We start from the raw sequence: 19,833 nt of genomic DNA, 5'->3' as shown, positions 1-19,833 counted from the left end.
AAACAAAAAAAAAAAAAAAAAAAAAAAAAAAAAAAAGGAAATTGAAAACTGCTATAACATCCACCCTCTTTCATATTTTTTCCAAGGTGATATACTTAGTTTAATCACCTTTCCTCAAATCACTTGTATTTCAACTCTTTAAGCATCTTTGTATGAATCCAGTTTCTCCACATCCTATATTTTCCTAAGTGCCCAGAAATGACCTATACTATTACAGCTGATGGATATCCCACATCGAGTAAAATAGTACTGTCATCTTCTGTCTCTTGCATACAAAACTGCTGTTAGCACAACCTAAAATTGCACGTGCCTTCTTTGTGATAGCACTGGATTGACTGTCTCATGTTGAGTTCATGGTCCACTATAATCCTCAGATACTTCTTGGCAGTGCAATTACCAAACTAGTTTACCCCCTTTCTGTATTTGTGCATTTGGTTTCTCTTCTCTGTGTATAGCATCTTACATTTGTCTGTTTTAAATTTCATGTTGCTGTCTATTGCCACATCCACCAATTTCTCTAGATCCCTTTAAATTTAAAATCGGTCCTACAAAGTGTTTGTAGTGTCTCCAAGTTTTATATTGCCTGCTTATTGGATAGATATCCTTGCATCTGTCTACCTGCATCCTAGTCATTAATAAAAATTTTAAGTAGCATTAGACCCAAATGCTACTTGTGGATTTAAGGAACTTCCTGCCAATCTGGTACCAGTTCATTTAGAGAAGTTCTTTGCTTGCAGACTGTCGATCCATAAAATGGATTGTTGTTTAGTCCACAATTCTCCAATTTATTTTCATATGCTATTCTTATAAATGTCAAAAGCGTTCGTATAATTTTGTTATGTCTGCTGTGTTCCTCTTCTATACCAAATAGGTTACCATGTTAAAAAGGAAGCTTAAGTTAGTTTAACATGTTTTGTTTTTAAATTGACACCATGTAAAATTCTGGAAAGGGAGAAAGGAGACCTAGTCTTTAAAGAATTAAAGGATGATGCCATTTATTAATGTCAATCCATACACTTGTATAGAATATGGTTATCATCAAATGTTTTTGTCATTTTTGGATGCAATTGCAAAGGTGGCTGATTTAAAGGTAACTGTGCTGATATAACAGGCATGATAGAGATGCACCTTGAAGACTAACTGAATTAGATGCATAAGATAACATGGCTAATTATCTCTCTCTGTTGATGTAATCTTGGATTTCTTTAAAGGATTCAGTCTCTCATTTGGGTTTTAAAGTATACAGTCAATGAAGTCTTTGTTAAATTAATTTAAAAATAATCAATTGATAGACCATAACAATATTGGTCGTGAAAGATTGCATTTATTATGGGGGTATTTGTAGTTGATTTCTATAGCACCTGCTCATTACATGTCAGCTCTTGTAATAGCAGCAGTGAAACTAAGAAGAATATCTGTTTCACTGGCCAAGTTGCCGGGTTTCCCAGGATTTGTGATTCAAGGCAGGCTACCACAGACTGTCTCAGTACTACAGAACTTGGAAGCCCTGGCATGCATTGTTATATGTCTTTAAGCACCCTATCTTCAGCTGAGGCTTTACGGATCCATGCCACAGAGCTGGGAGGTGGCTCTGATATTCCTGGTTTTGGGACAAACAGCCTGGCAGCCCTGGAGCAGTCTGTCTGGTGGTGGACTTTTTACTAAGCCCCAGATCCTGGAAGCACCAGGTGCCTTGCACTAGAACAGTTCAGCAGGAATCCATGTGCATGTTAAATTATAGTGTTCTAGGTAGAGGTGCACCAATAGATTTTTGGAGACTAATACCAACAGGCAATATTGAAGGAGGCATATCGGCCAATAGCCATCCAATACAGCTGCCTCCAGGTGGTAAGTCTGGTATGGTGGAAGGATAGGGGAGAGGAAAGGGGTGTTAGGGGAGCAGATCAATGCCTCTTGTGGTGAGGGAGAGAGGGGGTGGGGGAGGCGCTGCCTAGCCAGGGGGAGCGTCTGTGGGACAGAGGCATAGCTCATGGGGTGGGGGCAGTGTCACAGGCCAGCTGGGCCCTGTGAGTATATTAATTTAGTTGCAGACTGACTGAGCACTGCAACTTTATTAGCTGCTGGGCTATTTGGTTTGGGTTTGAGAAGGTGATGTTGGAAAGGAAAGAAATGACAAGTTTTACTTATAAAAAGAATGAATTTTATTTATAACAACAAAAGATATAGTTTGCATATGTAATAGTTAATAAAAAGGTTAAGTTAATAAGCAGATAACATAACAACAATACAGACTAAAATTGACAGTGATAATAAAACAGATAAAGAAATTAACTAAGAGTTTCCACTTGGTTAGTAACTTATTGGTAGTCCTTCGGTTAGGAGATGCACGGCAAGTTGAATTAGCAAAGTCAGACGTCTCTGAACTGGGCTGCTGAAAGGATACCAGTGGAAGCCCTGGAAGCCCCTCAGTCAGGATCTGGTCTCACTCTCACAGGGAGTAAGAGATATCCGTGGGGTATGGGACAGCAATGATTCTTCTGTTCCGTCCTTCCCAAGGATTACTATGATGTGTGTGTTGTTTTATATTCTAATTATGCTAATTTTTTAGTTATATAGCCATTCATAATATTGCTTTATAGCTATTATCCTATGGGGTTAAAAGGTGTTAGAAATTATTATAAGAAGTTACTGCCCAAGCTGGGGTTTATCCAATAAGCAAATTGCAACACAACCTCTTCAAGTTGAAAATTAACATTACCCCACCTAAATCTAGCCCTTTCAAAACTCTCTGACTATGCTTTTTTTGAGCTGTTCTTTTTTGAAATGTACTAGATAAGCTGGGCAGTTATATCCAGTTTTTATCATCATCAAAGCTAAATTTTGAGCGAGAGAGAATTATTAGGTCAGCTAATTTCACAGCTATGGCTTTGTCTTTGAGGCCTAGTCAGTTCCACAAACAGTTGCAAGTTACATTTGTGGGTTACAAAAATACAAGCTTCATATTAGACAAAATGTTCCAAATGCCTCCAAGAAGCACATATTTATTGCTTATTAATTTCTTTGGTTCTGGTCATCACAGGGCAGCTCCCATCCCTGCTTGCACCCCAGGAGGGAGGGGAAGAGTGCCTCCAGATCAGCGTGTCACAGGCTGCAGCTGTGTGGGGTGTAGCCAGCACTGCGTGGGGCTTTCTTTGCAGGGGGCTGGGCTCAGAGTAGGCTCCAGCAGCACTGGGAGGAGGCTGCAGCCACCCCAAATTTTGCGGCAGCTCAACTCCCAGCTTTTCCTGGCGCTTGGGTGGAGGCAGGCCATTGAGCACATGCCCTTCCCTTCCCCTTGCCCTCCCGGGGTGCAAGCAGCAGCGGGAGCCAGCCCCACTCCATGAGCCACACCTCTGTCCCGCACCCTCCTCCCCCGCCCTGGCTGGGTAACACCTGCCCCCCTGCCCTCTCCCTCACTGCAAGGGATGTTGATCTGCCCCATCGCACCCCTTCCCTCCCCGTTCCCCTTCTGACTTACCAGTTGGAGGCAGCTCTTCATGCTGCCAGCTCTGTTCCATGCTGTGCTGTGGCTGCACACAACATGGGCATTTATTGGCCCCATTGGGCCAATACCTGATATGAGAGAATTTTCTTCGTATTGGTACCGATCTGATATCGGACCAATGTATCGGTACACCTCCTAGTTTTAGGTCTTCTACATCAGTTTGGACACTTACTATGAACTAAGTACAAGGTAGCATATCTTACTTTGAAAGGCACTCTCTTAATGAATCCTGAAGTATCTACACAAAGTTTGGGAAGGGTGGCTAAACTTACACTCTAGCTTACAGCATAGCAACTAAAGAATCAAACAATACCAAGTTTTCCAACTGCAGTACTTTGGACCCAGTGAAATGGCATTTGAACCAGCTTTCTAAGCAATTCTAGATGCTGTTGTGTGTGGTGTTAGGAAGAGTATTACTGGACCATTGTGTTCAGTTATAGTGTAGATATACCAGAAAGGATGTTGAAAAACTGGGAAGTGCTCAGAGAAAACGTGCAAGGATTATTTCCTTAAATTAAAAAGCAAAAAGGGATCCATTAAAATGTCTTTGAACTTAAAATAAAAGTCACACTATGCCTGTGAAACGAAAACAAATTGACTTGCTTTGTCATTGTTGGGAATGGAAATGGTAGTGTTTATAAGTTGCCAATTTGCTAATTTTAGCTGCCCCTGTAATTTTAAAATGATTTTTGTTATAAAGTCTGTATCACTTTAAATTTTGTCAGTTTAATTTTGCATGATCATAATAAATCTCTTCCCCATTGTGCTTACAAAATACACTTACCTGCTTTGAGTGTAGTCATGGAAGTCATGACACCCAAGATGAGAGACTGCGAATTTTTCAATCCTGTGCTGAATGAGCATCAGAAATTAGCAGTGAAAAGAATCCTCAGCGGTGAATGTCGTCCAACTCCTTATATTCTCTTTGGACCACCAGGAACTGGGAAGACTGTAACAATAATAGAAGCTATTTTACAGGTAACAGATTACAAAATAATCACTTGGAATCACCACATGATTGCACATAACTACCAAAACAAACACTAAAATATTTCAATTATGCTTATTTAAGGGGTTTTACATAATTTTACTTTTGAATCTTTCAAGTTTTTTCAATACATTTCAACCTCAGTATAGTCCAGAGAAGATCTCTACACGTGTACTAAAAAATCTTTAAATGACTTGTGTTCAGCATTTTCTTATTATTTTGGTATTTTAATTTAAAGCTCTGGTGAATATAGATATGTATCCCTAGTTATATATATAGTCCTCATGGCTGCTGCAGCCCAGCCTCAGCCTGTTATGGGAGGGGGCCCTGCCAGCGCGAAGTGGAACAGCCAAGATGGTGGCTGCCCCTTGCCACTGATTGGCTGAGAGGGCTACTTGCTTTGCAGTCCTGCCCCACTTTGCCAATCAGTGGCAAGGGAAGGGCTGATGTGATGGACAGCCCTCAGCCAAAGAGCAGCAAGGGGGGTGGGGGGGTGCCACCAGTGCTCCTTGGCCAGAAGTATGAGGGATCCCATCTCAGTAAGCTCTCAAAAATGACAGCCGGCCCCATGATCATCTGGCAAACTCAACCAGCTGCTTCCTTGATTTCAGTAGGTCCCTGTATATAACCATCACTAACAGGGCCTGAGAGGTCTTGCTCCCCCTATATGCGGTGCTGGTCAGGCCACAGCTAGAGTACTGCGTCCAGTTCTGGGCGCCGCACTTCAAGAAGGACGTGGAGAACCTGGAGAGGGTCCAGAGGAGGGCCACTCGTATGGTTGAGGGCCTCCGTGGCCAGCCCTATGAGGAGAGGCTGAGGGACCTGAATCTCTTCAGTCTCCGCAAGAGGAGACTGAGGGGGGATCTTGTGGCTGCCTACAACCTTATCAGGGGCCACCAGCAGGGACTCGGGGAAAGTCTGTTCACCAGGGCCCCCCTTGGAGTCACCAGGAACAATGGCCACAAGCTGAGGGAGGATAGGTTTAGGTTAGATATTAGGAAGAACTACTTCACTGTAAGGGTGGCCAGAGCCTGGAATAGGCTTCCCAGAGAGGTGGTGCTCTCACCTTCCCTGGAGATCTTCAAGAGGAAACTGGATAGGCACCTGGCTGGGGTCTTATGACCCCTCCCACCCCCAGTGCTCCTTCCTGCCCAGGGCAGGGGGTCGGAATAGATGATCTGTCTAGGTCTCTTCCGAATCATTGATTCTATGATTGAAAACTACATCATGTCAGTTTGAGAGGGGATAGTCTGATTAACACAAATAAGATGTCATTTTTTTAAGAGGTGTTTCTTCAAAATTAAACTGAATTATGAAGTCATGGAATTCAGAATTATCTGTTTTAACGGCTTATTTTGAATAATTTGCTTTATTTTGTAACAGGTTTTTGTAAGTTTCAATTAATAAAAACCTTTTTCTCTTCCTAAATGCAGATATATTATACTTTACCAGGCAGTCGAATTTTGGTCTGCGCACCATCTAACAGTGCAACAGATTTAATTTGCCTACGACTGCATGAAAGTAATCTGCTAAAACCAGGAGCTATGGTTAGAGTTAATGCTAGCTGCAGAAGTGAGGAGGTAAATATGCAGAAATTTGGCAATTTAAATACTAAAAAAGGCTTGCGAACCTTTAATTTTTAAGTGTTCTTTCTGTGACACATTACCATGGTTGAAGCTGGCTAGGGAAAACTGCAGATGTACTTTTGGAATAAAAAATAATTCACTATAAAATGAAAGGGAAAATATTTAATAGCATTTGATAGAATGGTGTAAACTGATGTTATACTTAACACTTGCTGTGTAGTGTTTTTTCCACAAGTAGCCCATTCATGTCCAGTGGATTTCTTCATGTGCTTTCTCTGGCACCTTGTAAGAGTGCAGTAAAATCAGCCCCATTATCTCAGCCTGTCTCTCAAATTGAGTCCATTTATGAAGAGAGTAAATGACCATGATCTGCACAGCAACGTACAACACTTATTTCTGCTCTGTCCTGCTTGTGTATGTGTTCAAATTTGGTCCAAAAACTACTGAAGAAAATAGTTTTCTTTTTAGCAATAAAAGTATTGTGCTTTATTTTGCATTCCTTCTCCTCCTCCTTTGGGAAAGCTCATGAAAAATTGACCCTCAAGTTCATGACTTGGCCCAAAAAATATTAACCAGTGTATAGCTTCTAAAATAAAATCTTACTGCAGTACTTCTGCAGTTTTAAAAATTTTGAGAGCAGTAGGGTTGATCTTCAAAGTAGTCTTGAGGCCTAGGGACAGAAGTTGCACATAAACAGGTATATGTGATCAGAGACCAGTTCAGATTTGTAACATAACACAAGTTCAGTGCACATAAACTGCTTTCAAAATTGCTTAAACCAGTTTAAGATGCATCTGGATGGATGTAGTTAGTATCAGACCTAAATCATTTAGGTTAAATTGTCTTATTGAACTTCTGTCCCAGATCCCCTCTAGATTCAAGATAACTCAGTTCCCCAGCGTGCCAGGATGCTTTGCCCAAACTGTCTGTTCCAGTCAAAACTATTTGCTGTAGTGCACACCCCTCCCCCCTGGCTTCTGGCCTTGGCCACTGCAGGCATGTGGCTGTAATTTTGAAATCAAAAGTGAATCTCTGTTCACTTGCCTATTGATTTTAATCATTTGCTTAAACCAGGGGGTATTTTGAAATGTCCCAGGGGGTATGTGCATGCGGGAGGGGACAGAGCACTACCACCCCGCACTGCTGCCTCACAAGCAGGGCTGGGTGGGGCAAGGGCAGTGGCACCCCTCTACAGGCGAACAGGTGCTGCCTGGATGGCTGGACATGGGGGAAGAAGCTTACATTCAGTGGCGGCTGCCATTCACCACCTCATGCTGCCTCTCTGTGTAGTTGCTGCCATCCAACCCCCACTCCATGACCAGCTGCTGCTCCCCCCCCTGCTCTTCAACCAGCCACTGGGGGTACACTGCTCAAAAAAGGTTGAAAACCCCTGGGTTAGACTAACCTGCAAAGATTGAAACAATTCAACCTCGAGCTTTTTGACGGTCTGTACTTAGCCTAGAAGCTACGTCATGTGCAGTAGCTACACAAGCAAGTTACTGCAAGGTAAGAAAGGGGGGTGAACTTATACTATCACATTGACTGCTCCACACAGCTGATTGAAGGGTAAGAGCATGCACACAATGAAAGTAGGATAAGTTGTTTTACACTTAACTTAGGGGCTAGAACATGCAGATGGGCAATTACTGCAGAGTGGTCAACACAGTGAGCTTACCTTATAGTAACTTACTCCATGTAGCCATATTTCTAGGTTTTTAGTATGTGGGGGTTTTTTAATAATAGGAGACTTATTTACTATATGTTTCTATGTTTGCAGGCAATCAGTGATACAGTGAAACTTTATTGCAAAGATGGGGAAGACGTTTGGAAAGCATCACGGTTTAGGATAATAATCACCACATGCAGCAGTGCGGGAATGTTTTATCAAATAGGAATAAGGTACTATAGATGCATATGTATGTTTTCAATGTGCAGGGACATTCTGCAAAACTGAAAATTGGGCCACTCTGCAAAATGCTTCCAGCTGTTTTAATAGGAGAACTATTAACTGTTAAAGCACTGCATTCACAGCTAAGTTTTTAGATCTATTAAAGTTTGTAAACCTCTTCTCCATGGTAAATTTGGAGATTCTTCCAGACTTTCAAAGTAGAGGTAAATCCGTCAAGGAGAGGAGGCTTGTTGATGCAGGGTTTTTTATCTCAACAACAGTGTTTCCTTCTGGCTCCCTTAGCAGTTGTGTTGATGTCAGGGGCCATACTGTGCTGAATGCATTTTAGTAGTTAATACTAACAAGCACTGCTAGACTTTTGTTTGCTTCAGTTGTAACCATCTGTAGGTTGATGCATTCAAACCCAGTCAACTCAAGAGTTACTAGTGTACTTACTTTGTGGAAGAAGGCAGCCTAGAGATTTAGTGCTAAACTAGTCATTTTGCTGCTTCTTGAAATGGAAGAAAGTGAAAGGGTAAGGAAGTTAAAGGTAGGGAATGTTTGTTTATAATTTCAGAATATGGTAAAAATCAAAGATGAGGGCAAAGTTTTTTTTTTTTTGTTTTGGGGGGCTTTTGTTTTGTTTTTATTCTACTTTTAAAGTCTTCAAGTACAGAAATACTTTTGTGTTCACTAGGATCTGACTCTGTACAGCACACACACACAATCCTTGTAAACTTTTCAGAATTACTTTGCCTAGGTCAACCACAGGGTGGCAGAATATACTAAACCTAAAGCAACACTGTTATTTGAGTTCATTCTATTTAATTCTAGGTGTGGACATTTCACGCATGCACTTGTGGATGAAGCAGGGCAGGCAAGTGAACCAGAATGCCTGATTCCTCTTGGATTGATTTCAGAAGTTAATGGACAGGTATTTACTAAAATTGCTTGCTAAAAGCAGACCAAAATAAGTAGGCTTGCTTTTTTTCCACTTACAGTAGTGACTTCAAATGAGTTATCGCAAACCCTGAAATGATGCCATATAAGCTTCTTATTGCCAGGAAATTTGTATATAGTTCTGAGAACTTGTAATAAAATGTTATAAATTATAAATGGAAGTTATTACTTACCTTAAAGCTTTTAGTTTTTAAGTGCTGTATATTTTAACTTTCAGTATTTTTTCAAGTTGTAAGAATTATCTTTCTAAATCAAACAGTTTCAGGTGTAAACAAGTGTGCATTGTATCAAAATATAAATGTGTTCTTGACAGTAACAAGCATCTTGGGTTAGTAGGGGAGTCAGATACCAAGTTAATGTATTACAAAAATAGTTGTTAGACCCAGTGGCCCACAGTGTTTTATAGTAATTTAATTAACCTTTCTGACGTAAATATTTGCCTCTAATACAAATGGTTTTTACTGTATCTACAGATAGTTCTTGCCGGGGATCCAATGCAGCTCGGACCAGTAATCAAATCTAGACTTGCAGTTGCTTATGGATTAGATTCATCCATGCTGGAAAGACTAATGGCATTGTCTCTTTATTTGAGAGATGAGGATACTTTTGGTGTTTGTGGATCATATAATCCTCTGCTGGTAAGTTAAACCAAAACTTTCTACTGATTTTTAAAAAAGTGATCCACAGAAAGAAAGGAAAATATTGTGTTTTGCTAGGTTTCCCCTTCCTTGTTTAATTTCTGATTATATAAAGGAAGTCATTTCAGGTTCTATTGTCTAGCATTTTGCTTGAAGACTTGAAGATTTAACACACATTATCTGAGCTTCCTTGCCTGATCAGAATCTCATGCACGCCCTATGCAAAAAATGAAACTGTGGAGTTGTGCAAGTGTTACCATAGCAGGAATTGGTGAATGATAATCACCATAGTAGGAATCTGTTCAGGACATAAGGGCTAATACCTTTAGTCTTGTCAAAAAGCCAAAGTATATTTTAAGTGTAATGGTCTAAGTCTAAAACCATGAAGTATTGGTTGCATTGGTCTATTTGAAGGAGACCCACTTGCTGAACTATCCAAGACAGTTAAAGTACTTCAAAATTCTCCCATCCAACAGTTGGATCCTTATTTTTCCTAAACTCTTGTCTGATCTCAAGATGAGAAAATAACTGCAATGATGTATGCAGAAGGGGGAAGGAGTTAGATTGTGTTTATTGTGGTGGCCTGTTGGTATGCATATATAAAGAGCTTGTGTGTCCCCTTGTCACGCTTTCTCTAGTTAAGGATTATTAACGTAGGGTATGACTAACTGACTTGAGTCTATTTTTCAATTGACTGTTGAGGTAAAGTAAATGAGAGAATTCACAGACTTCTGTAAAGTAGCTGCCCAGTCCTGTAGTACACCAGGCATTTAAAGTACTAGTAATGTGTGCCAGGCTGCCACAGTTCAGAGGCAGGCATGCAAGATGTTTCAGCTGCTAGGCCTTGTAGGCTCTAGCAATCGTACAAATGCATGGCTAAAGGGAAAGAGTAAATTTTCCATTCTTCCTGTCCATAGGTAAGGTTGTGAATATCTGCATACAGTAACTTAAATGATTAAAGTTGAGCCTAATAATAATTATCCTTTTTTGAGATGGGAGGGAAGTTGGTCCAATTGACAGTTATGGTTCTTCAGGCCTAGAGCTACTTTGAGTTCATAACCGAAGAATGGGATCCACCAAAACCAGCCTGTTTGAATAAGAACTGCCTTCCAAGAGTTTTTTGTGTGCCTAGTTTGCGGGTTGCGTCCCTTAACAGCTGTAAACCTTCTCTGAAGTTAGGTCTAGCTTACGTGCATCTGTTGCAAAGCAGTTATGATGGTGTCACCAGTGTAGCTCCATGTTACTAAAAAGCCAAGGAGTAAAGAGCCTGGTGGTTGGAGCACTCACCAAAGATTAGACCTAGCATCAAAACCATCTGCCTAAGAAGCTGACCTTGCCTTTTAGCTGTGGTCTGGGTGCCTGTGCAGTCATTGGAACTGAGGTATCTGATGCTTGTAGGTGAGTTCCCCAACTAGGCTACAAAGTTTTGTGTTTTCTCTGGTGTAATGAGTATAGAAGCTGTTCTACTTATCATGGAAAATTAAACAGGAGGAAGTGAGGGAACCCTACCCAAGAATATCTTTAGTGTCTGGGCACTCTCCTAAGAGGTGAGAAGTACGAGGGCAAGTTGCCTGAAACAGGTTGAATGTGTGCCTCTCTCATCCTTACTGCTCTGTCCACTGGATTAGTGGATAAGAGGTGCCAGCACCAGCTCCTTACCTTCCTTCTGAGGGTCTGATCGTGGTAAGTGTGCTCTAAAGAACCTACAGAAGTAGGTCAGATGATCAAAGAAACCCTAGTCTGTGCATAGCAACAGTTTCTTGCTCATGTTTAAATCCTTAACTGCTCAGGAAAGCCAAGACCCAAGGGAGTTCATACCCAGAAGCAAGTATTTAAGTTACTGGGAGCAACAGGAATTTTCAGCACTTCAGGCACTAGGTGTTAGCTGTGTAAAAGTGTTGAGAATTATCTTTTTGACATTTATGTACTGTTAATTAGTTGGCCCCTTCTGCACAGGTTTCATGTCTAATTTCTGTTACTTCTCTATAATTCTGCACGGAACTGAACCTGGCTTTAATGTCAGACTGGTACTACACATGGTTTCCTGGCTTCTGCTGCACTTTGCTCTGTGTGGTTCTCTGCCAGTTCCTCTGCATCTAGTTTTTTTTTACTACTCGTGGCTTCTCATACTCTGTCACTCTCTCAAGGTGGTTTCTTGTAAGGAAATACACCTGAATGTCCATTTTAGGGAGCTCAGTGGAGAAACAATTAGTGGGAATGGCATCATCCTATTAACAAATTCATCATAATTTCTTTATGGTTTGAGAGAAGATGGAAGCATTTCATAAAAACCAGTTTTCTTTTCTTTAATAAACCAAAGTGAATATTGGCAGAGAGCTTTATTAAATGCAAAATTTTCAGATCTGTCTATCAAGTCAGCAGTAATTTTTTACTGCTGTGCCATAATCAATGAAGGAGGTGTAGTTTCATTTAATTACTTTTAATTTTGGGTGTCTTTTTTTTTCTTCCTCCTTGCAGATTACAAAGCTTGTGAAGAATTATAGATCACATTCTGCTTTGCTTGCTTTGCCATCTAAACTCTTTTATCATAAAGAGCTGGAAGTTTGTGCAGATATTTCAGTAGTAACTTCTTTGTTGGGTTGGGAAAGATTACCCAGGAAGGGGTTTCCACTAATTTTTCATGGCATGAAGGTATGTAAAATATCCATGTTGTTAAAATGGGATAAGGATGGTTGTTGGGTAAGATGTTCATGTTCTTGGAAGTACAATAATTAGCTTCTTTATATATTTTTTTCTTAAATCAGATTGCAGATTTTGTAGATACACCTTCCGAATAAATTTCTTTTGCTAATGTATCTTAGGGTAGTCTTCCCAGTTTCAGAAACATAATGAAATAAATAATATGCAAAGATCTTAGAATATACCTATGCAGTGGTATAAGGTAGACATACAGCTAGCTCTCAGTGGAAACCAGCCTGTGTGGAATTCAGTGCTTTCATGGCCAGATTGTTTCCATTACCAAAGCTGGCTCCATTTAGAGGTAACTTAAGTATCTCTGCAGTACACTGCAGCTAACTACACTCATTAGCCATGATAGAGCAGTATAATTTCAGTTCTTAACAAAACATGATAAGCACTAAGGCAGTCGATGGATATCTTAAGCCAGATCTGTAATCACTCTCAATGCCTGACCATCTTCTTTGCCATCTCCTGATGCAGGGCAATGAAACGCGTGAAGAACACAACCCATCTTGGTTTAATCCTACAGAAGCAGTTCAAGTAGTGCGTTATTGTTGCCTTCTTGCTAAAAATCTAAGCAGTGCCGTGTCAGTGAGTGATATTGGAGTGATTACACCATATCGTAAACAGGTATGAATCTGATTTTTATACACTTATAAATTGCTGTATTTCAACTAGTACATGATTACATCTCCAGCCAGGCTATTTAATTCAAGAAAATATCATAAACTTCAGACTTTTCCTACTTGTATCACTTAGTGTACCATCAATGGTAGTGTCCAGGTGATGTTGTTGCCACGGTGATGTGATGTGCAAAGGACAATAATTCTTGAGAGTGATAACTTTTATTGGACCAACTGTATGGTTGGTAATACACTTGGTCTGAGAAACTTTCACTTTCAGTATTCTTGTACTATCAATCACAATGTTTCTATAAAACTCTAATCTTACATAAAACGCAGCAATGGAAAAGGATATGTTCTGCTGCTTTCTCAAGTTAAGAACTATTTATCATGGTAGGTTTTCTGAGTGTTACTAGCTTTGTCCATAGTAAACAAAGTGTACCTTGACTTTTATCTAAATACTGGTGGTGGGTATTTCAGAGTTAGGTGTTGAATGACACTTTTTTTTCCAAATAACTTTCTGTACTCTCAACATCTCTTGTTAACAACTGTCATTTTTCCCTCAATCTCAGCACAGTAGTGGAGAGAGAGGTTTTAAAATACGTATTTTGTACATATGTATGTGTTTTTTTCATGAAAAAAAACCAATTTGAGTAATTGTTCTCTAACCTAGAAACTACTTTCTTCAAATATCTTTTTAGGTAGAAAAAATTCGATTTCTTCTGCGAAATGTGGATTTGATGGATATTAAAGTTGGATCTGTAGAGGAATTTCAAGGGCAGGAGTACTTGGTTATTATATTATCTACTGTATGTAGTCTGTTTCTTTTTTTAATATGCCTTTTGTGATGGTTTGAATGATGTAGCCATGATGGTCCAGCTTTATGCAAGTGGCTAAGATTTCTTAAAGTGATATCTTTTATTGGACCAACTAGATAATTGGGATAATGTTAGACAAGCTTTTGAATGCAAGACATTTTTTATTAGGTCTGAACAGTTAGAGCCAACACAGCATAGTTAAAGAAAAGATTGTAAGGAGGGGGTGAGAAATTCCCAGATCTAGCAGACAACCAATTAGCAGAAGAAAAAAGGCTGATTAAAAGGAAATCTAGGCCTGTCAAAGAGGGAGGTCATTCTCACCTTTCATGTGTGGGAGAATTCATGGATCCAGCAGGTTATAATGAGCCAGAAAACCAATATCATTGTTAAGATCTTGGTTCTTAGTGTTCAGCCAGTTTATGAATTTTTATTCTCAAATTTCCTTGGGAACAAACAGCTGGTTTTATTCTGCTAATTGGTGTCTGCTACACCTGGGAATTTCTCTCCCTGCTCTTACAACTGGTTCTTTAACTGTGCTGTGTTGTCAGACCTGATGAAGAACTGGCCAGATTTAAGCTGGTTGCTAGAAACAAATTATTCTGGATCATAACAATCAGAAGTTAATTTTGGCTATTTGGTATATATTAGTTGATGTTTTGTCCTCGTCTTGCTGATAAGAATCCACATGGCCAGAATTGCCACTTTATTATTGTCACCCAGAGACACCAACATCAAATGTGCCTGGAGACTAAATTATCTTATCACCTTCTATTTATTGTTTGTATTCTAGAAGCATCTTTTATGCATCTTGTGTACTTAGGGTACAGCTGTACAGTGGAATGCTACACTCCGTAGAGTTTGTACTTGTTATCTCCTGCTAAAAGTACTGTGGCCACACTTGCATGGTGCTGGACCCAGGCTAATTAGCTCTTGTACCATACAAGCACAATCTCTCTAATCTTCATTAGTGTAATATGATAACACTTCATATCCTTTAATGTACATGCTTTCATAGCACCCCAGCAAGGTAATGAGGGAACCATTACTGTATTTTATTGAGACTTGTCATTGATTTGCCATAGGTCACTAAGGAACATTGTGGTGGAGCAGAAAATTGAGTCCAGCTCTCGACTCCTGTTGTGTCCCATTCATTAGATCCCATAATGGTCATAAGTACAAATAGAGCAGTAAATAGCATAAAATGCAGTCACAGCCCACCTTGTGATTCCCCCAGGTCAGGATTCAGCAAGTTTGGAGTGCAGTAAGGAACCTGTCTTTAATCTGCCTATGTTGTGTTATAAATTAGTGCAGTAAGAAATCAGAAAATTGATTGCAGGGTTGCTGGCTTGTTTCCTTCTTAGTGGGTGTATCCACACATGCACTTAACTGTGCAGTAGACTCATTTTACGGTGTAGTGTCACAGTCTACATGTGCAATGCTATTAGACTACAGCAAACTAATTTTCACCATCATTAGACATTACTTTTGGGGACAGTAGTATTTTACTGCTGCAAAAATCTACCTAAATGCACCTGTAAATGCTGACCCAGGAGTACATTTGTGCCTGGTTAGCCCAGGCAGCAGGGGACCAGACCCCTGCCTGCTGCCTAGCCACAGGCTCCACACACACCAGCCCCTTCACCTTCACCACTGCCAGCACCTCCTGGGGGCCAGGACTACCCACCGCCACTATATCCCCTGCCAGCCCAGAGCTGCTGTTCCCCAACTCAAACTGCTGCAGTACCAGGCACAGCATCTGCACATGTACCCTGGACCACAGCAGTTTGAGCATCTACACATGCTGTTAAGGTGCTGTGATAATTTGTGCTGGAATTTATCACATCACCTTAATGGCACATGTAGATGCACCCAGTGTTGACTGTTACAGAATTTTTTTTGTTTTTTATTCTGCGCATTTTAGGTACGGTCAAATGAAGTAGTCTTTGAAAGAAACTACCTGGGATTCCTCTCTAATGCGAAACGATTTAATGTAGCCATTACCAGAGCAAAGGCTTTACTAATTGTGGTTGGAAATCCTCATGTGCTTGTAAAAGTAAGATTTTTGTGCATTGTCTTTGGGTATGTGCTGTATTTATATGATGTCATGGAGAGATGAATTCTTGATCTTGGATTTACCTGATATGAAAAAGTGTTGCTTAATTTTAGAAATTTGTTTCAAATGTAGAGGCCACAGGCTAGATTCAGTAAAGGACTTCAAGCAGCTGAAAGTGGGGGATGGAGAGGAGGTGCAGCAGGTGCTCAAACTCCAGACCTGACCAGTCAGAGCCATGGCCTCTGCCACCCTGTAGCCTCTTCCCTTCACTCCCCTCTTTTATAACCCCCAGCAATACTTGCCCTTCCTCTGCTCTCTCTCATCTTCTGTCTGTCTCTGGCCCTTGCCTGACCAGGAAATAGTGACTGCAGTGGCAGTAGCAGCAGCTGGAGCTCCAACCCACTCCTGGGGTCAGAGCTGCTGTAGGTGTGTGTCAAGAGTGGTGACTCTAAGCAGCCAGGTAGAGAAGAGTTAAGCAGAAGGGGAGTGGTCAAGCAACAGAAAGCAGGCATGGGAGGTGCAGGTATTATATGGAGAGTCAGGTGCTGGAGTGGGAACAGGTGACAGACAAGGGGTAGGCATCTGTCTATTTGACTCCCTCATTGCCCCCTTTCCTCCCCACAACTGCTGTTTGACTCCCTACCATTGCTGCTTCCACTGCAGCAGTCAAGGTGTATGAATGTAAGATGACCTTCCACTAATTGGTTTCTAGACATGGATTCATAAACATTAGGGGCTGGAAAGACCTCACAAGATCATCAAGTCCAGCCCCCCTGCACTTGGGCAGAAAAAACTGCTGGGCTCAGATGAAAATTATAACAATTTGTCATGTCTAGAGTCTAATTAATTATTGTAGGGTCACCTTATAGTTGAAGTAGTAGTCTTGTTTTTTGTTAAATGAAATGCATGTTTTTAAGGATCCCTCTCCCTCTCATTGCAATCTTACCTATTCTATTGTTACCAGTACCAGTTCTTATATAATTTACAACAGATCAAAGAAGTTAGAGGTTAAGACATGCTCTGTCCTTCCAGGAGCATACACAGAAGGCAATATTTGGAGTTTACACTTATTTCATTTGCATCTAAAATGTGTAAAGAATATAAATGTTAGTTGCATGTAACAACTAGTCTTCCTATATTACAAGCACACCACCTGCATGCTCCATTTTTTTTGAGAGAAACATTATTCTAAAAGTTGGTCTCCTGTATTTTTGCATTTCTTGTTGATCAACTTTTAATAGTTTATACTACATATGTATTATATTAAACATTAACTTTTTTTAATAGGATCCCTGTTTTAATGCACTTTTGGAGTACAGCTTGGAAAATGGAGCTTATGTAGGCTGTGATTTGCCTTCTGAGTTGGAGTCTCTGCAACAGTGAGTGTTATAGTGTGGGGCAAATGTGGCGTATTTCTAAAACTGATGCTTTCTTGATATAAAAATTTAGGCTGGCATTTTGAAATGTAGCTACCTAGATAGGATAAAGAATGTAACGCTACATATTAAAGAGTTGTATGTATTCATTACCCAATGCTAGGTTAATTTTTAACTTTTAATTTTTAACATATGTAATTGGGGAACAACTTAAGTTACACGTGAATTATCAAATATAGTCTGTGCAGACCTGCGAAGAGTCGAAGTAAATGTAAAACTGACAAGAGCACTAAGTTGTCATTTTCAAATGAGTGCATAAAAGTCACCCACCTAAATGTATTTCGGTTATCTAAATAAAGAGCCTAACTGGTAGAGTCTTCTGAGTACTCAAAACTGATTTGAAAACATGCTTTAAGATGTATAAAGTGACTAGTAACATAAATATAAGGAAACAGGTTAACAACAGGTGTAAGCTGATGCCTTTTTTACTAACAGAATATGCAGTTGCTACATGAGATCAGTCTGTCTTCTAAAAGCCAGAAAAGGCCATTAAAACTACTTTACTGCCTTTTGGTAATTTACCTTTCACTCTCTTAATTCACAGGCATGAATAATTTCCAGTATTCAAGATGTTACCAAGAAGTGCTTCTGCAAATTTTTCAGTCTGCAAGCCAGAATTTGGTCCATAGCAGACTTGGTATAATTGGTTTCACTAAAATGCATTGTATTCTATATTGCTAGGATTCCTTAACTTTAAAAGGGAAGTGGGGTGTTTATTTGAACCACAAACAAAAGTTAAGATTTTGTGTTAACATTAACATTTGCAGCACTCTATAGAAACACTGTGCTGCATGTTGTGATGTACCTGCATCTTAAAGACTTCTCCAGCTGAAATTTAAAAAGGACAAGGACGAAATGTTAATGTTTACCTGTTCTGTAGGTAATCACAAATTTTAGCCTCTTTAGTTTGAGCTGTTACAAGAATCTGTGTTGGTGCTTTGGTGCTTATTTCATATTTGAGTTGAGCACTGTAGTAAAAGCTTTCATACCAGAGAGCTATTATGTAAGACATTACGCTCAGCAGCTTCAAAGGCTCTTTAATACAGGTTGTTATTCTAAGCAAACATGCAACTTAAAATGACTTGTAATGTGTTTTAAAAGAAAGATTAATGACTTGGGAGTAGAGATTATGATTTTTATTTGGGGAAAACATGTAAAGAATTCAAGGATTACTTCCACAGTGAAGGGAAGATAGTCTTAAAGGTGGGAAAATTCCAAAAGAAGAATAGGCGCTCTTTGCTGGAGTAAATGTAACTGTTGTTTGCCTTAGATAAAAATTTATATAAAGACTGCCCTTAAATGAAGTTTTTTTTGTGTGGCGGGGAAAACAGTGGACATGAACATAGTTTATTGTCCTGAAAGGAAAAAGGTAGATAGTGTTTAGCTATTTGATTTCTGTTAGCTAAAATCAGCTGTATAAAACTAGCCATGCTTGTGAACTTAGTGCAGCTACTGTTTGAAGTTCATTGCTTATAAAATTATAGGTAGTGCCAGCTTAAGTGTTGCTAGTTCTGGGCTTTTGGCTGCTTAGGGTAGCTTTAAGCAGAACTCCAAATTAAAAGTGTTGCCACAATATTTCTGCCAGTGTTTTCTTTTGATTGTCCTTTAAAGAAGTCTTTCCTGACCTAAACAAGAAAAACGGGTGGTTAGTTCTACTGCAGTAGATCTGACTAGGAGATTATGAAGTCTCTGTAGCATAAGACAGAGTCCTGTGTAATGCTTCTCAAGACAATACACTTGGGAGGGAAAAAAATCCTGAAAAATATTTGACCTTTCTGGGGAGAGGGTATGCAGCAGGAGCCGAGGGTGGTAGGGGAGCTCTGTGACCCTGGCTGTTACTAAAGTTGGAATGATAAGGGCAGCAGCAATCAGGTGGGAGCGGGGGGCCACATGTTAATCCCTGAGGGGGGCCTCCAATTGCACAGCCCTGTGTTAACTGTGTTGTAAAAAAAAAAAAAAAATAGCTCTCCATCACCACCACCTCTAAATGTCTCTTCCTAGAGGAGACCTGCTTGAAACACTGTCCCTGTATTACTTTGTGTAGCTTTTTTAGTAACTTCAAACAGTAAAAATTAGAGGTACACTGATACATCAGTCCAATATTATATTGGTACCGGTATAAAAAAAATTTGCTGTATCAGATATTGGCCCAATGGGGCCAATAATTTGGCTGATAAATGCCCCTGCTGTGCAGAGCCGCAGCACAGCATGGAGCAGAGCTGGCAGTGTGGAGAGCTGCCTCCAGCTGGTAAGTCTGGTGTGGTGGAAGGGGGGGTGGGGAGGGAAGGGAAGGGGCGTGGAGCAACAGATGAATGCCCCTGCAGTGAGGGAGGGGGCAGGGGCAAGTACTGCCCAAAGGTGGGGGTGGGGGCACAGGATGATGGTGTGGCTTTTAGGGGAGCAGCTTCCTGGGAGGCTCCTGCTTGCACCCCCAGGGGGGCATGTGCTCCTGGATGTGCATGGGGAGGGCAGGTAGCTGGAGCCAGCGCTGCATGGCTCTTGGTGGGGGCTGGGCTCAGAGTGGGCACCAGCAGTCCTGGGATGGGGCTGCAGCCACCACAAATTTTGCCGCTGCTTCACTCCCAGCACCACCGCTGCTGCCAGCTGCCAAGAGCAGCCTCAGCTCTTCCCAGCATGT

At 40.6% G+C, this 19,833-nt stretch overlaps 1 protein-coding gene across 3 annotated transcripts in view; it reads left to right on the top strand.

Annotated features, from left to right (window-relative positions):
• The window catches only part of MOV10L1 (Mov10 RISC complex RNA helicase like 1), a 77,897-nt gene extending 59,829 nt beyond the window's left edge, over nucleotides 1–18,068 (top strand). For 2 of the 3 annotated variants that reach the window (XM_019509310.1, XM_019509312.1), the window contains 11 exons: nucleotides 4,305–4,483; nucleotides 5,927–6,073; nucleotides 7,857–7,978; nucleotides 8,802–8,901; nucleotides 9,401–9,565; nucleotides 12,044–12,217; nucleotides 12,746–12,895; nucleotides 13,590–13,697; nucleotides 15,628–15,759; nucleotides 17,047–17,138; nucleotides 17,740–18,068. In XM_019509310.1, the coding sequence (XP_019364855.1) occupies nucleotides 4,305–4,483; nucleotides 5,927–6,073; nucleotides 7,857–7,978; nucleotides 8,802–8,901; nucleotides 9,401–9,565; nucleotides 12,044–12,217; nucleotides 12,746–12,895; nucleotides 13,590–13,697; nucleotides 15,628–15,759; nucleotides 17,047–17,138; nucleotides 17,740–17,749 (1,379 nt within the window). In that variant the 3' untranslated portion in view covers nucleotides 17,750–18,068. The remainder of the gene's footprint in view (nucleotides 1–4,304; nucleotides 4,484–5,926; nucleotides 6,074–7,856; nucleotides 7,979–8,801; nucleotides 8,902–9,400; nucleotides 9,566–12,043; nucleotides 12,218–12,745; nucleotides 12,896–13,589; nucleotides 13,698–15,627; nucleotides 15,760–17,046; nucleotides 17,139–17,739) is intronic. The other variant, XM_019509311.1, reaches the window with a different exon arrangement.
• The last annotated feature ends 1,765 nt before the right edge of the window (nucleotides 18,069–19,833 follow it).

The sequence above is a fragment of the Gavialis gangeticus genome, unplaced genomic scaffold (genome assembly GCF_001723915.1).
Source record: "Gavialis gangeticus isolate Ggan-Ray unplaced genomic scaffold, GavGan_comp1, whole genome shotgun sequence".
Taxonomy (NCBI): Eukaryota; Metazoa; Chordata; order Crocodylia; family Gavialidae; genus Gavialis; species Gavialis gangeticus.
This window is presented reverse-complemented; position numbering and strand designations above follow the sequence as displayed.